This window comes from Chelonoidis abingdonii, chromosome 2, assembly GCF_003597395.2.
Source record: "Chelonoidis abingdonii isolate Lonesome George chromosome 2, CheloAbing_2.0, whole genome shotgun sequence".
In the NCBI taxonomy this organism is placed as follows: domain Eukaryota; kingdom Metazoa; phylum Chordata; order Testudines; family Testudinidae; genus Chelonoidis; species Chelonoidis abingdonii.
In genome coordinates this window covers 161,857,931-161,869,337 of record NC_133770.1, presented here as the reverse complement: position 1 = coordinate 161,869,337, position 11,407 = coordinate 161,857,931, and the positions used below count along the sequence as shown (strand labels likewise).

The 11,407-nt window shown below is 48.0% G+C and overlaps 1 protein-coding gene across 2 annotated transcripts in view; it reads left to right on the top strand.

Moving 5' to 3' along the window:
* Positions 1 to 714: 714 nt before the first annotated feature.
* FHIP2B (FHF complex subunit HOOK interacting protein 2B) overlaps positions 715 to 11,407 on the top strand; it is a 40,744-nt gene continuing 30,051 nt past the window's right edge. For both annotated transcript variants that reach the window (XR_012655285.1, XM_032800892.1), the window contains exons 1-8: positions 715 to 818; positions 3,211 to 3,380; positions 6,274 to 6,378; positions 6,898 to 7,020; positions 7,985 to 8,218; positions 8,416 to 8,612; positions 9,272 to 9,380; positions 10,556 to 10,632. Coding sequence is in view for 1 of the 2 variants with exons in the window: in XM_032800892.1 (XP_032656783.1) it covers positions 716 to 818; positions 3,211 to 3,380; positions 6,274 to 6,378; positions 6,898 to 7,020; positions 7,985 to 8,218; positions 8,416 to 8,612; positions 9,272 to 9,380; positions 10,556 to 10,632 (1,118 nt within the window). In the remaining variant the exon portion in view is untranslated. The remainder of the gene's footprint in view (positions 819 to 3,210; positions 3,381 to 6,273; positions 6,379 to 6,897; positions 7,021 to 7,984; positions 8,219 to 8,415; positions 8,613 to 9,271; positions 9,381 to 10,555; positions 10,633 to 11,407) is intronic.

The following is an 11,407-nucleotide window of genomic DNA, read 5'->3' as shown; positions in this document are numbered from 1 at the left end:
TGGAGGAGCGGGGGTCAGGGTTGGGGGGCGTCCAGAATTGACCCTCAGGTGTTGTTCGGGTCAGGGGGTCCCTGGGGCTGGGGGAAGGGTTCCTCCAGGGTTGAGGGGTGCCCAGAATTGCCCCCCCCCCAGGTGTTACTGGGGTCAGGGGATGGGGGGAGTCTAGAGGATTGGGGTTGGGGGCAACTCCTGGGGCCAGAGTACTGAGGTGGGCGCCCAGGATAGACCCCCACCCCCTGGGGTGTCACTGGGATCCTGAGATGGGGCAACCCGGGGAACTGAGGGGTCTTCCAAGAACCTAGACATAGGATCTGGGTTGGGCCCCCAAGGGTGTCATTGGGTGTCAGGAGATGAGGCCCATGGGGGACTAAGGCTGGGGAGGCAGGGGCATCCTACAGGGTACCCAGGATGGGCCCCAGGGTGCTATTGGGTTCAGGAAATTGGTGTTCTTGGGAGGGGGAGAATTGAGGGCTTGGGGAGAGGAGGGGGGACAGAGAGGTGTCCCAGGAGATATGGGGTTGGGGTCAGGAGAGGGGTCCTAGGGCACTCTGCTTTGGGGGCTCCTCTCCTAACCCCATGTCTATTGGGACACGGGTTCCCAGGGAGCAGGATGCTATGGGGATGGGGGGGTCAGAAGAGGGGAGACCCTCTTGTGAGTAGGGCCTGTGGGTAGATATGAACAGTGCCCTTCCCAAAGGGCTCTATCTATCTACTAATGCCTGCGCCCTCCTCTCTGCAGCAGGAGCCCAGCATTGACCTGCTGGAGGCATTCACCGAGCACTGGAAAGGACTCACTCACTACTACCTAGAGACCACAGGTAGGTGGTGGCATGGCTGGGCGTCCAGGCTCCTGGGTTCTATTCCCAGCTCTGGAGAGGGTGGGGACTTTGCAAGTTAGAACTTCTGGGTTGTCTTCTCAGCTCTGCCAGTTGATGCACTGTGAGACTTTGGAGAAAACCTTTAACTGTGCAGTGTCTCAGCTTCCCTCTCTGTAAAAGGGAGAGAACGAGACATAGTTGGCCATTTGTTGCAGTTAATTCGTTAACGTGGTCAAAATACTTTGAGAGCCTCGGCACAAGAGTAGAGCAAAATGTTAATGACTCTATTATCCTCTTCCTGTGAGTGATAATGAAAGGCCTGCCAGGAGAAATGTTGCCTGCAACCATTAAAATGTCTACACACTGCTCTATATATGGGTACATCTAGACTACGCGCCATATCGGCGCGTTAAAATCGATCTCTCTGGGATCGATATATCGCATCTAATCTAGACGGGATATATCGATCCCTGAGCGCGCTTATATCGATTCTGGAACTCCACCAACCCCGATGGAGTTCCGGAATCAACATGGCGAGCCGTGGACATCGATCCTGCGCGGTGAAGACGGGTGAGTAAATCGATTTTAGATATTCAACTTCAGCTACGTTATTCACGTAGCTGAAATTGCGTATCTAAAATCAATTTTATCCCGTAGTGTAGACCAGCACTATGGCATACAGGCATTGCTTCTTTCCACCAGAAGAACCACAAGGGGGGGGTCATGTCTCTGGACATTTGTAGATATCTGATACTCCGGGCCAGAGCCTTATAATAACCAGTTTCTGTTGCTCAGAGATCCTCTCTCAACATTCTGAGAATGGCTGGCCTGCACCTGCACTAAATGCTATGGCCAACATTTCTTATCCTTGATGCTAAATTAGGTCTGATCTACACAGAGTTTTTGTACTAGGTGTTTTTTGTAACTGCTGCAGCCTTAAGTGTGCATGCAGTTATACTGGTATAAAGTGCTTATCCCAGTATAGCTTAGTCCCTACCAGTGTAACTGCATCCACACTAGAGGGAGTTGTATTGCTTTACATTTAGAGGCACAGTTATACTGGTACAGTTGTGGTGTGTTAAGAAGGCCTTAAGCCCCTAACTTTATTTAAATATCGAAGTATAGATTTAAGAGCTTAACCTTAGACTCGCAAGTTTGAGAAATGTTGACCTTTGCTGTTGCCTAGGTCAGTGTTGTTGTTCTATTATAACATTGCTGCTTAGTGTCACTATTGCTAATGGTCTATCAAGGGTTCTATTATAGGGATGATAATTTTTAAACCAGCATCCTAGTTGCTTGGGGTGCTGCAGAGATAAATATCAAAATGAAAATTACAGCTTGGAAGCCAAAGGGGAGAGGTTGGTAGGATATATGTTTTAAAATTACCTCTGGAAAATAGAATTTTCAGATTTTTTTTTTTTAAAATACATAGGTCTAGGATTAAATGAATTGGTTGTTTTGGGGTTTTTTTTGTTTTTTTTTTGTGGTTTTATACCTATTAATGTTCCCTCGAAGCTCAAACTTAGTTTAAAAAAATCTCTGATTGAGAGGCATGATGATTTTTTTAAATTTTGTTTTTGTTAACTTTTTCTGGGTTCTACCAGTCCCCGAAAACACCCACTTGTTTTTCTGTTGCAGGGAAGGGAAGGTTTTAAATTCACCATTTTGGAGTCTTTCACTGTGTCTTAGAATGTAGAGAAAATCTTTCTAAAAGATCACTCCTGTGTGGCATGGAACAGTGTCCTGATGCCTGCAGTAGGAATTATGAATAAAGGATTGGCTTTGCCTGATTTTTTTCTCAGGGTTTGTTTCATTTGGGTCTTGGTTAGTGTAAGGCCTGTGACTGTGCTGCCCAGGCTCTCATGAGCTGTGGCCTTAATCCTGCAAGCTGATCTGCTTGGGCATATCCCCTGCGCTAACGTGAAGCTCCATTGACTTCACACCGACACAGTACCAAACCCGTTCCCCAGCATAGAGGTGCTGGATTCCAGCTGAGACGTAAAACTGAAGTCCTGGCCACTTGTGACAATCCCATGATGTTTTTACAAGTGTAAGGGTGTTGGCTCCAGGGTCTTGACTAAATTGCTTTGTGGGTAATTACGTTCTGACTACTTCCCTTACAGCTTCTGTTGGATATGCTTGCTATTCACTTCCTGTCCCAAACTATATAGCATTGGTGTGTTGTTGTAACCATGAAAGTCCCAGGATATGCTGTGCAGTATTAAAAGAGCTGCCATGTTCCATCTCAGAGTTATGGGGGGAGGAGGCGGGGGGGCGGATATGAAGATGCTTTGGTATAAATTTGATAGTCAAATAGAGCTAAAGCCTTAATGCCTGTTTTACCCAGGATGTAGCGTGTTTTGACTGGGATTTATATATTCCTTCTCTTTAGATGAAAACACCCCAGTTAAGGAGACCGATATCCCCTGGCGCCTGAAACAGATGCTGGACATTCTGGTGTATGAGGAGAAGCAGCATCCAGCAGGGGAGACAGGGCCTTGTTTGGAATATCTGCTGCAGCACAAAATATTGGAGACCCTTAGCACTCTGGGGAAAGCAGAGGTGTGTACACCATGTTACTCATCAAGTAAGCCATGCACAAGCCCAAGACCGGGGATGGGCAAACTATGGCCCACGGGAGCATCCTGCCCGGCCCCCGAGCTCCTGACCTGGGAGGCTAGCCCCTGGCCCCTCCCCTGCTGTTCCCCCTTCCCTGCAGCCTCAGCTCTCCCCGCCACTGGAGCAACGCTCTGAGCAGTGAGCTCCTGGAGCAACGCAGTGCAGAGCAGGCCTGGCCTAACCTGATGCTCTGTGCTGCATGGTGGTGGTGGCAGCGTGGCCCAGTTGTAGCGCTGCCAGCCACCGGTGCTCCAGGCAGTGCGGTAAGGGGGGAGGGAGCAGGAGGGATGGATAGAGGGCAGGGAAGTTCGGGGTGGTGGTCAGGGGGAAACGGGTTGAATGGGGGCAAGGGTCCCAGAGGGCAGTCAGGAAGGAGGGGGGATTGGATGGGATGGTAGGGGGCAGGGAGAAGGGGTGGTTGGATGGGGCAGGGGTCCCAAGAGGGCAGTCAGAAATGAGAGGAGGGGTTGGCTGAGGTGGCGGGGGCAGTCGGGACAGGGAGCTGAGGTATGTGGATGGGGCAGAGGTCCCAGAGGGGCCGTCAGGGAACGGGGTTGGATGGGGCAGGAGTCTGGTGGGGGGGCAGATAGGAGGTGGGGGCCAGGCCATGACCCCCTCCCCTAACCATACTGTTTACAAAACCCGATACGGCTCTCGCGCCAAAAAGTTTGCCCACCCCTGCCCAAGACAAACACCATTCATTGTCCTAGTGGTGGAACTGTTGATTTCAGTGACTATAAAGTCTGACTTGTTCACGGCAAAGAAGTATAATTTTAAGGAACGGAGACCAGGGTAAAATTTTTCAAAGCATATTCATGATTTAGGAGTCTGAAGTCCCAGTTTCAGAAGCCACTTAGGCTAGACTAGGACTTGGAAGGTGTAAGCAGCCTATTAGGCCCATGGCCTTGTCTACACTACACGGTTAATACATGTTAGATAATGCCTTTCAAATTCTAGGCTAGACAGCACCTTAGGAGCCTAAATCCCATTGACTTAGCGAGACTAAGGCCAGGTCTACACTAAAAAGTTAGGTTGACCCTGCGACGTCACTCAGGAGTGTGAAAAATCTACACCCCCGAGTGATGTAGTTAACCCCTGGGGTGTACAGCACTAGGTTGATGAAAGAATTTTTCCATTGACCTAGCTACTGCCTCTTAGGGAGGTGGACTAACTACAGGGATGGGAGAACCCCTCTCATTGCTGTAGTCAGTGTCCACACTGAAGTGCTACTGCGGTTCAGCTGCAGTGATTCTAGTGAAGATCTAACCTAAGGCTTGGTCTACATCTGAAACTTAAGTCAACCTTACTACATCGCTCAGTGGTGTGAAAAATTCACACCCCAGGTAAGATGTAGGTAAGACACCACTAGGCTGAAGAATTTTTCTGATCTAGCTACTGCCTCTTGAGGGGTTGGATTTACTACTGTGCTTCTGTCATTGTAGCAGGTGTTTACACTACAGCGCAACAGTGGCATAGCTGCAGCACTGTGGCACTTGTCATGTAGACATGATATCTATAGGCTCCTAAGCACCTGAATCACTTGGAAATGGGACTTGGGCTCCTAAACCACTTAAGCACTTTTGAACCTTTTCCCCATATGCTACAACCTTTGCTGATGTGAGTAGTGTTTACTCAGGTGAGTAGTCTCATTGACTCCATGATTGAGGGTTGCAGGATCAATCCTTTGATTTGCAGGAAAGAAGTGTTTTTAAAAGGACTTTATCAGAGTAAATATCAAAAACTAAAAATTATAACCATACTAGCCTGTGTTATTAATAATACCTTGGCTTATTGTGCTGTAAATAGTCTTTTTTTCCCCCTAACACAAAAACAAGGAAACAGTAACTGGAAATATTAGTCTTTATTGTGTGTTTATAAAAATCAATTGCATTCAGTACCGTCTACCCTTTATCTCTGCTATGATTCATCCTTGCTTGTTTCTTTCCATTTCATCATGTTATAGGACTTATGAATAACAAACCTTTTGAAAATGGAAATATAATCTAATTGATTTTTTTCACCACAGGGCAGCTGAGAAGCTTAATTTATTAAAGTGAAGTTTATTAAGCAATATAAATACTTACCGAGAGAATTAATTAATGTTTTTGAAGCACTGTGAGAGCCTTAAAAGGTACATTAGGAGGGCAAAACATTATTTATTTCTGCTGTTAGGGTATTGTTGTGCGTTGTGTGGAGCTGGGATAGTGATATAAGTCTGGTCAATTTCACTGCTGTTTCCAGTCAGTTGTTCAATGCTCAAATGGTTGTTTTACCAGTGCTGCAGGGAAATATTTACTTCCTAAACCAAACCAGTTTTCACTTACATTTAGGTTGTGAAAACGTGTATTCACACTGCATTTGGGAAAAGCTATTTGTAAACTAAACCTCAGTATTTGTCTTAACATTATCCCAGAGTATTCCCTTGAATGTTCTCACAGTTCAGCTGGGCTCCAGTTTATATCTCACACACTTTCTTGATGGTTGCGTGAATCAGGACAGTGTAGCCTTATCAGATTATCTGATGATAGAAAGGAGATAAAATCAATAATAAACTGAACCGTGTTTTCCAAGAGCTTCAAAACCCTCTGTTCTTGGAATTTCCAGTCCATGTAAACTTGAAAACCCTTGTAGTGTTTTAGCCTTCTGCACTAGCTGCAGTATATAGGGTGCATATGGCTAGATGTTTGCAGCTCTTACCTCTGCCATGTTACATACATTCACTATCTATCTGTGGCATAATGATTGGCTCAGACACTTCGTATCATGTTTCCTGTGGCACTGAAGGGGAATATTACTTAACTACCCATTTACTTCGTGCGCTCTCCTTTGCTCTCAGTATCCTCCAGGCATGAGGCAGCAAGTGTTCCTCTTCTTCAGCAGAGTCCTGGGACAGGTGCAGCATCCACTGTTGCACTATCTGAATGTGCACAGACCTGTTCAGGTGAGTACTGTTCCTGCTTTCTCTTTGGCTTGTCAGAGCCACTTTCTGAGCTGTCTTACTGCAGGCAATGTAAAGTGTGCTCCTTGCAGTGCTCGTCGTACCTTTCCTCACTTAGTGCTCTCACGGCCTAAGTTTCTGATGAGCAGTGATGTTAACGTAGACCAATGGGGGGGCCCCATTCCCCAGTGCTATGTTACACCAGTGCAGAGTGGGTATAAAATATGACTGTTCTGATACCCAGTTGATAATGGTGTAAATCACTATACAGGGTTCAGGGCAATGCCGAATACTTTGCTCTAATGTTACTTTGCCTCAATGGGGGCTATTGCCTGCTCTTTTGTACGTCGGTGGCTGTATGACTGATATGGGTACATATTCCTGGGAAGTGTGTCCAGCTTCTAGTGAGGAGGGAAGAATGCCCGTCCCCGATGCGAGCAAACCCCTTTCAGCACTGTATAAGCTCAGTCCTAACCCCTCTTTTATCATTGTGAAGGCTGACCGCCCTGTGTCCTTCCACAGAAGCTCCTTCAGTTCGGCAGCAATGTGCTAGGCTCTGCGACTGAGAAGGAAGAGGTACAGTTTGCTGCTGTTCTGTGTGCAAAGATCAAGCAGGATCCTGCTCTGCTCACGTACATCCTGGAGGTAAGGAGCCCCCACTGGCGCCTGCATGCCATCCCTTCCTTACAGGGCTGATTTGCTAGGGTATGATTGCACGGTGGTCTGAATAACAGGCAATTTCCACAGCGTAGCAAGCTGTCGAATCTCACCTCCATATATCACAGACATTGCCTCAGTGCTGCATGCTCAGGGATGACGCTGAGCTCCTCTGCACCTGAAATCTTGCTGGCTTCTTTAAAATTATGCAAAGTGTCTAATCCAGTGCTGGTGGTGACCTGGATCGTTTCCATCTGACAGCTGTTTTGGGGGCCCCTGGGTGAAGTGAATTTGGTCAATCTCAGTCCAGTTCCCAGGGAACTGGTGTTTGTGCCATGAAAATAGCCATAGGTTGGCACTAATTGGCCCCTGGATTGGTAGTTTTAACAAAGAGACCATGGGTCATGGATGCTCAGCACCCCTTTCCCCGTAGGGGAGTAATGCATCTTTCCCAGATGGCTTGGTGGGACGTGTGAAGCTTGCTTTGTCACTGCTGTACCTGTTCTGTGACTACAAGGTCACGTAGTCATTGATCAGGCAGTTTAGAGCGGAGGACTAGGATCTGGGATTCCTGGGCTCTCTTCTTAGTGCCACCCTGGACTTGTTGTATGACCTTTAAACATAGCTCTTCACCTCTCTGTACTCCCCCATCTGTGAAATGGGGATAATAGTTACTTCCCTACAGCACATCGGGGAGTTGTGAGAATTAATGTTTGCAAAGGGTTATGAGATCCTCTGTTGAAATGTGCTGTGTTGTTTTATCTGCTTAGCTGAGCATTTCTAGGTGTTTTTGCAGTATATACATATTTAGGTATGTTCAGATACATACTGCACCTATCTAGCTTTCTGAGTATTCGCTGTCTGTACCTGGGATCAGTCCCGTTTGTGTCAATGCTGGAAGCGCTATTGCTGTGACGCTAACTGCTCTCTCTCCCGTCTCTTTATTCTCAAGGGAAAGAATCTTCTAACTGCAAGCCCACAGGGAGATGCTGGCAGCAGCCAGAGAGAGAGCTTGGCTACCAAAGGAGGCCTGACAGCATCTCCTGAGCAGGACAGAGAGTGTTCCATGGGTGACGCCCCCTGTGCTAGCCTGGCTGGAAAACCAAAGAATTCTGTCTCCAGCTCCTCTCCTCTAAGAAAGGAAAACAATCTGATCACTTCCTTAATCAACTTGTGCAAGAGCCAGGTACTGACGTGGGGTGAGGAAAAGCAGAAGGGTGCCAGGCAGCGAGTAGGGAATGATCTTGCTTATCAGTGGGATGGAGCAGGTTAGGGTCAACCTTGGTGTTCCATTAACCCTTGAGCTGGGGAGGGGAATAAACAGGCTTGGTGCTGTGGTAACCTCTCTCTCTCTCTCTCTCTCTCCCTCCCTCCCTCTGCCAGAAGAGCAGGGTTGCACTAAAAGCTCAGGAAAACTTGCTGCTTCTCATAAGTATCGCTCAGCAGGCAGCTGCCACATACCTGGTACAGAACAGCGCCCTTTGCTGTCTGGTGACTGATCACCTGTGTGACCTGTACAATGCCATCCCTACTTCAGCCGATCCTGCAGATATCCTCTCCCTAGAGAGAGTCAGCTGGAGGTAGGAAGATAATGAGAGCCTGGGGTAAATCCATTCCCAGCTTCACTGCAAGGGAACGACTCTACCAGCTTTCACTCTCGACCTTCTCCCTGGAAGTACTGGGCCCACAGAAGACTAGTGAGATCTGTTCTGCAGGGGCTGCACCCCAGCTCCCATGGACCTTGGCAGGATTGAGCACCTCGCAGGTGTGGGTACATAGTGAGGCCTGCTAGGCTGTGGTATCCTCTCCAAGGGGGACTATGGGATGGCTCAAGCTGGGAGTGGGTAAGTCCCTGTAGAATAGCAACAGTGTGGTATCTGCCCTGGCTCAGGGGGTACAGCCTAGCAGAGGTCCTCAACCTCTTCCCTACAGGGGCCCCCTTCCCACTTAGCAAAATGGGAAGAACAGGGTGGTCACCACCACCACCCCTGGTGGGTCATGACCCCGGATGAGAACTGCTGGCCTTGTTGCTCTCTCGGGTCTTTTCCATCTCTGGTGTTCCATGCCTTATGGGCCAAGTGAGGACGTTGAGAGAACTGGCAGCTTCCTTTGCTCCTGTCACTCCAGAGAGGAGACTCTTCTCTCCCCCCCCCCCCTCCCCAAAATGTACCATAGCCCTTGGATGACGCTTTGGAGTTGATTCCTACAGTGTCCTTCACTCACTTTGATCTCTTTGCAGGTTGCAGAATAACTCTGCTGATGAGGCCTCTTTCCCAGGAAAGGGTAGCCTGGATGCTTTCTTTAGGTGGTTAGATTACTGTGATCACCTCGTGAGAGAGGCCCACCCGGTAAGAAACAAGTGACTCCTCCCCGCTGTTTATTGTCTTAGATGAGCATTCCTATCTCCTCTGCCCCAGAGAGTGCAAGTCTCTAGAGCAAGACAAATATACATTTAAACATGTGGGGAGCCTGATATTTAAGGAATCACGTCATCTTAGCCCAACCATAGATGCTGTTTCAGGCACAGCCAAAGAGCCACTGATTTACAAGAGTGGATTGGAAACTGGCTGAGTTACTCATACCACCTACAGCTAAACATCTTGCACCTTTTACCTGATACGCTGCAGCAGTCTAACTCCACTGCCAGCAGCTCAAGCCAGCCTTGCTCATATCTCTGCTAGAACTCAGGCCAGGCCACCTGTTTTCCTCCTGTACTTAGTAGACAACCTCATTAGGCCACTACTAATGGACTTATGAGCCACGGATGTGATGGCAGATGGGCCATTGGGAACCAAACTGTGTCTTGTCTTATGGCTAAAATTCTCCTTGGAGAAGATAACCTATGGTGCCTTTTTGAGATCCACCAACTCCAGTGGCTCCTGGACTATTACATCCTGGCTTTTGTGGCTTGGATTTTGGGTTTGCCATGTGTCCTGAAGGGTGTTAGGACAGCTTCAATTTCATCAGGCCTGTCTGTGAGTCCAGCTTGCCAGACAGCTGAAGATCTCTGTGAAACTGCATCAGAATATGATGAAATTGCAATCCTTGTGTGATATTGTGAAGATCACCATGATGCATCATTGCCACACACAGCTGCAAGGTGACAAAATGCATTTGCTAAGGTCACAACAAGATTATTTTGTTCCTACGGGGATGTGTTAAAGAATAGGAGCCATCCTGGATGACCCCAGTCTAGTGATTTGTGTTGAATCCATTTAAGAAGATTGCAGCATGTTCTGGCTCCATCTTCTAGCTACCAGGAAATGCTTTCCTTTAATAGGAGTGCTTGGGTCACTTGGTTCCAGAGTCTGTGTGCAAGAACCACATAGCATGTTTTCAACCCTGGTCAAGGAACAGTGACGTGACAGTCACTCCCCATGTATGTCAGTGATCCCACCACATCGAGAGAAACTTTAAAGAACAGCAGCGTCTCTGATCTTGTCATGCAGGAAGGAACTAGGGGAGTCATAGGAATATCAGGCAGCTGGTAGCTCGTTACTGACTCTCTATTTGTGACCATCAGGTAGTTGCAGATGCTGTAACGGAGACCATTGGTGAAACGCTCTTCCAGGGGATTTTGCAGCCACAGCTCTTGCAGATGTGAGTACATGTGTCACACAGGCTGAGGGGCCAACCAGCTGTTCACCAGCTTCCTGTGTAAAGTGGGATGGGGGGGCTGAGCTGGTCTGGCACCCACACCAGGCATGAGAGGAAGGGAAGTGGGTTAGTCCTGTGGTGAAGGTAGGGATTTGGGAGTCAGGAATGCAGTTTTGTTTCTGGCTATGGCAGCAGCTGGTGTTAAATGAGTCACTGCTTTGGTCCTCAGTTTCCCCATCTGTAGAATGGAGTCAATGGTACATTCAGGCTGGTGAGGCTCAAATAATTCCCATTGAAAAAGTGCTTTGCAATCCTGGGATGGCAGGTGTGTAGATAAGAGGGGTGCATAGCACTCCCGCAAGGAGGCAGCTCCCCAGCCACATGCGTCCCTTCCAAACTTTTGTGGAAATTAATGTCTTAAAATCCTTTTCCTACACTGCAGTGTAAAAGTGAAACCCCTGCTGGCAGAATGGAACATTCCACCAGAAGTATTCTAACCTGGTCTGCCAAGCTGGGGAATCTGAGTCTGGGAAGCAGAGAAAGTTCAATAGGGGGAAAGGCGGGAACATCTGAGCATCCTGGAGACGAGGCAGGGGTGTAAAATAAAATGGACTAAGGGAAGAATCAGATCTCCTCTGATGCAGGGAGTGGTTTTGGCACAGTTTTCTAATGCCTTTAGCTGTCATTCAAAGCGATGTGCCTTTTTGTCCACCCTAAGATAGGGTAGTGCTGAGGCCAGTGGTTGATTCTAAGCCTTCTCCTGCAGCTCATAGATCCA